This window comes from Cajanus cajan, chromosome 6, assembly GCF_000230855.2.
Source record: "Cajanus cajan strain Asha chromosome 6, NIPB_CcT2T_4, whole genome shotgun sequence".
Taxonomy (NCBI): Eukaryota; Viridiplantae; Streptophyta; class Magnoliopsida; order Fabales; family Fabaceae; genus Cajanus; species Cajanus cajan.
This window is the reverse complement of record NC_138522.1, coordinates 54,238,946-54,243,867: the sequence shown is the minus strand read 5'-3', so window position 1 is coordinate 54,243,867 and position 4,922 is coordinate 54,238,946. Positions and strand designations below refer to the sequence as shown.

General features: G+C 37.3%; 1 protein-coding gene across 2 annotated transcripts; it reads right to left on the bottom strand.

Annotated features, from left to right (window-relative positions):
* Window positions 1–985: 985 nt before the first annotated feature.
* On the bottom strand, window positions 986–4,217 carry GRF3 (growth-regulating factor 3). 2 transcript variants are annotated; one of them, XM_083077647.1, is made up of 5 exons: window positions 4,124–4,217; window positions 3,612–4,007; window positions 3,242–3,421; window positions 2,550–2,844; window positions 986–1,607 (listed from the first exon to the last, which is right to left on the bottom strand). In XM_083077647.1, exons 2-5 carry the CDS (start codon window positions 3,805–3,807, stop codon window positions 1,145–1,147), a joined length of 1,134 nt encoding a protein of 377 aa, XP_082933773.1. In that variant the 5' UTR covers window positions 3,808–4,007; window positions 4,124–4,217; the 3' UTR covers window positions 986–1,144. The 2 variants fall into 2 exon arrangements, with proteins under 2 accessions (XP_082933773.1, XP_020212803.1); XM_020357214.3 differs by lacking the exon at window positions 4,124–4,217 and having other exon boundaries at window positions 3,612–4,114.
* Between the last annotated feature and the right edge of the window lie 705 nt (window positions 4,218–4,922).

The window sequence follows — 4,922 nt, the reverse complement described above, 5'->3', positions numbered from 1 at the left end:
CTTCCATAGTTGTATGTTTTTAAGTCAAAAAGCCGAGAAAGGTATTTCTTCAATTCCTTTTACCATCTTTTTTTTTTATAAATAATACTAATCTATTTATATTCACTATCCATAATTGTCTGATTCATTTTTGTGCGGTGACCAAGTGGCGAAAGCAAAAGCGATACTAAGAATTATCAGTCTAATGTCCGGGATGGTGGTTAATGGGTGCAAAGCTCAGACTTTTGATTTCAAGAGCTCACCGCTCCTGCTCCTGGATTATCGATTTTCTTGGCAGCCGATGCTTATGGAGTTAGCTTCTTAAGATCTCACAAGTTTTTCCTTATTTTTATTTTGCTTTTTCTACCTTTACCCAAAAAGAGAAAATGTCTTCTAACCAAGCAAAAGCTGTTTCTATTATTTAGCTTTGAACATAAGTAATAGTGTTTTTAAATATATGAATGGAAAAATACTGTTCTCAAACGAAAAATAGGCCTAAATTATTATCGTCGAGTTCTCAATATTTAACTCTTTATGGTAATCTTGTACGACTGACACGAACAAATTTGTCAAAAAGCCTAAATTATTACCGTCTTAGGTGGAAGTTTTGATATCCCCATATTTATCCAACAACACTGGCTGCATTGGAATTGTCTCGCTTCTGCTTTCTTTGTTTTTCATTGAGAATTTACTATTTTAAATTATTGTTCTTTTCTCTTGTCAAAAAAAAAAAAAGTACTGTTCTTTTCTCCTTATTGTCGAGATTTTTTCGGCTTCAATGTTTATTATGTAAATAATAAGGGGCTCAGACTTTTATTTGTACCAAGACAAAGGAGAAAAAAACAACACAAGTGATTTAAGTCCATATTGACACACTAATAATCAATAATTACTTGCAGAACTTTTAGGAACCTTGAGTAGTTCAACTAAAACGTAAGTAATGCCTCAAAAAAACAGGTTAAGTTATTGGGAAACCCAGTATCAGTTATGAATTAAGTGCACGATGCAAGCAGGAACCAACCATATATCCTTTCATCGCCAGCTTAAAAACAAAAGAAGTCCACAGGATTGACACGAACATAACTGTTGTCCAAGAATGCTCCGAAAGTGGAACTTAATCTCAAAACAAGAACAGAAAATTAGTTGGGGTACCAACTAGCTAAACTTAGGTGCTAATGAAGCTGGTCTCAGATCCAGAACCACGAGGCACGTGATGCAAAACACTAGTGGGAGATGAAGTTGTAGTAGATGATCTGAGTGCCTCCGCAAGTGGCCCTCCCATAGAAGCCACTTGATTAGCCGAGGCCCATCCTCCGGCCCAATTCAACTGCAGTTGGTCAGCCTCCACCTCGAGGTCCACATTCTCATTTCTTGGGCCTGGATCCTCTCCATAGCCCGTGGACAATTTCAACGACACATCCGAGGAAGTATTTCCGGGCATTGAAATAGATAGACATGTGGCCGAGTTCAGCCTGCCAGCATTGTTTTCAACGTTGTCAGAGTCTTGAAGTGATCGTGGCCAATCATCAAAGAAATGCCTCAGCATATGGCCACCTGATCTGCCATCCCCACCCACATGATCTTCGCTTTCAAAAGAGCTCTTGTCTTCATTCTTGGTCCCAGATGTACTACATGTGCCCCACCAACAACAGGAAAAATATCAAGTCCGAGCTTGTATCAAAACGGTGCCAAAAATTAAATTGTGGTCGTGGAACACAAGGACAGCATCATTTCTAAATTTAGTTTACAAAGTAACGGTTGGGGATTACTTGTGCCAAATCTATACTATTGTGTTTCGCATGCACTTAAACCGAACAAAACAATTCATTTTGTCCTTCACCCTTTTGATATAGGTAAATGCAACAAGATTTCTAATTAAGGAAAATAAAAATGAAACAAAATTGCTAAAAAAGTGTTAATAGTCCACTTCAATCAAGATTTCTAATGAACTTCTAGCATTATTTTTAATAAAAAAAATATATTTCTTAATTACTTAATCATTGATTTTGAGAAACTAGTTTGCAATCCACGCCAATAAAAACAGAATGTATCACCTTTTTCCCTTACCTCCTTATATGTTTTACATCGAAAATACATTAAATAGAAAATAGATTCCATTTGTTATCTCTTGTTCTAATCCAACCTGCTTTATTACCCAAGTACGAGACATAGTGGCCATACCCTCAATGGGGTCCCTATCCCAGTTAGGCACCAGTACAGTAAGTGACAAAGATGTATCTCCTTAGATTACTTGTTCAATCGGAATGCATCAATATTCAAACTTGCTTTTTAAACGTCAATTAATTAACCTCAGAAACGACATTGACGGAAAAGGCAAACAAAATATAAAGCACAGAAGCAAAGTATGCCCCATCACATTAAGATCAAACTCACATAGAACTAACATTTTCCAAAGCAAAGCTCACTCGCTGATTGCCCTTTATTAGATACACGAAGCACACACTCATAATCATTAATAGTCCAAAGTAAGACCCTAACGTAACGCTTAGGATGCAATCTTAGTTAACAAATCACATTATCAGAGACAGTGGGAAAGGAAATAAGATTACCGTTGTTCATTCATATGGAGCAGATCAAAAGGAGATTTGAGTGAAGCAGAAGCTAGAGGCGGTGAAGAAATGGAAGATGAAGCAGCTAGTCCTAGAGATCCACCACAAGCACTAGTTGGTGTGGGTAGTTCCACAGGCTTTCTTGAACGGTTTCTTCCACGATGCATGTGGCGCTCACAGTACTTTTGCCCCGCCACCACGTCCCTCGAGCACCGCCACTTCTTCCCGTCGGTTCTCCGGCACCGCCCTGGCTCCGGATCCATGGCTCCTCTACCCCAATACCCTGATTGCAACACTGATGCAACAAACAAAAACACAACATGTTCATCTATAAAAACCTAAACTTCACCCTCTATATAGCAGCAGTAGGCGTGTCACACTTATATAACAAGCATAGAGATGCCATCAACATCTTCCTCTGTGGTGAGTGATTGTTCCATATTTAATATGTCGATGAATATTTAAGTTTACTGGTAGGGCCTAACACAATCCTCAAGGCTGATGCAACAAGCATGTCTTGTCCAAAATGTAATTTTTATTTTTATTTTTGGTTTTATCAAGCAAAATAAAAAAGTTTTGGGGGGCGTTGAATGATCACAAAACACGAGAAAACGATGTAATACGTGGACAATGGTGTGTGACATATACAGTAAGAATGAGAGAATGAGAGAGAGAGAGAGAGAGAGACTTACAAGCAGGTTGGTAATGTTGGAGAGGGTGGTGGAGGAAATAGTGAGGAGAATGAAGAAGGCTTTTCTTTATTGGTTGAAGGAGTTCAGGAGGAACAGCAGCACCAGCTAACATGTACCTGAATATCAAAGCCTGCAACTCAAGTTCCTGCCACTGAGACAAGCTGAAGTAGCTCCCCATCCCTGAACAGGTGTAATAAAGAGGAGACCAACCCAGAAAGGGAAAAAAGAGAGAAAACGTAAGAGCCAAAGAAGGGAGGGTGAGGAAAGGTAGTAAGGTGGAAGCGAACTTGAGAAAAGTAAGAAGCAACTAATACCTGAAGTTAATCACACTTTTTTCTATCAAAAGGAAAATAAAAAAGAAAAAACTTACTGGGAAATCTGTTAGTGGTAGTGGCTAATGTTGAATCTGACAGGGTGCTGACTTTGCTGTTGGGTTCAGGTACAAACAAAGGGAGTGCAGAGGGTTGTGGCTGTTGATGGGATTCAGGGAGAAGTTTTGGCATCTTTGTAGAATGTTGTTCCTCTGACTCATGCTGGTTTCTCCATTGCTTCAGATGTAAGTCCATGGAGAGAGAGAGAGAAAGAAAAAAAGAAAAGAAAAAAAAAAGAGTATTAAGTTTTGTTTAATGTGTGGCTAATTAACTTCGTTAGGTGTGTTGGATGTGTAAAGACGAAGCTTGTAAAAGGCTTTTGCAGTGTCCTCTGAGGGTTCCTTTATATCTTTGGCAGATACCTGTGTGTGAGAGAGGGTTTCTGACAGCAAAGCCTGCAAAGTTTGTTTTGAAGGGTTAGAGCACTTGAGAAAAAGACAGTGAGACAAGACAGTTGAGGGGAAAAAGAAGTGATAAAATAATGGGTATGAAGAGAGAAGAAAGAAAGAACCTGCGGTTTTTGTCTTTGTGCTTTGCTTTGGAAATAGCACTCGAGGGAAGAAGTAGCAGCATAGGGCTTGTAAGTGGAAAAAAAAAATAAGCTTTTTAGTATTATATTATCATGACTCTAGTATAGGAGTCTATAACACAGTTGGATAGTAGAGTGGCATAGAATAATATTATATTCATCTCTTTTAATGAGATGGTTTTGGACGAATGTGGTGAATGAGACTGAAACAATGCAATTGCAATGGCGACGCTGCTCAGGCTGAGGCTGATGTGATGAAAGGATTTTGGTTTGCTTAGAAGACAACATCTCGGTTTTCGTCCAATCTATGCGACTTGCAACATGTAGTATCTCGAGGAGTTTTGTGTTCTATTGCCTATTCCAGGGTTAAGTTTTTTTATTTTTTATTTTAGGTAAATAAAAATGCTGGTAGGTACCCTCGATATAATTAAGTATAGATATTTTTTTAAATTTAAATATGTTTTAATTTCTCAAATTTAAAATATTTTTTAAATTTAAATTTGTAACTTTAGTTCTTATAATTTTGAAAAAATATTATTTTAACATAATAGTAGTTTGTTTTTTCCAAATAGTTCTTCATTGCTAGAAAATATTGTCATTATTGTGGAAATGAGATGTGTTGTTCGTTGCTGTGGCTATTCCAATTTTCTTCAGTCTAATCTTTTATTAACATTAAAATGTTTGATTTGTATTTAGAGTATGATTACAAAATCATGGTTCTTGCAGATTTTACAAAAAAAAATAAAATTCTTATACTCAAATAATGCTGTTGATAATAATG

Bases quoted from the DNA above. Each gene is read 5' to 3' on its own strand.
- GRF3 (XM_083077647.1), bottom strand. From the start codon at position 3,807: ATGGACTTACATCTGAAGCAATGGAGAAACCAGCATGAGTCAGAGGAA. The intron at 2,845-3,241 runs GTAAGTCTCTCT...TTGTTGCATCAG, and splicing joins CCAACATTACCAACCTGCTT to TGTTGCAATCAGGGTATTGG. The intron at 1,608-2,549 runs GTAATCTTATTT...GGGCACATGTAG, and splicing joins CTCCATATGAATGAACAACG to TACATCTGGGACCAAGAATG.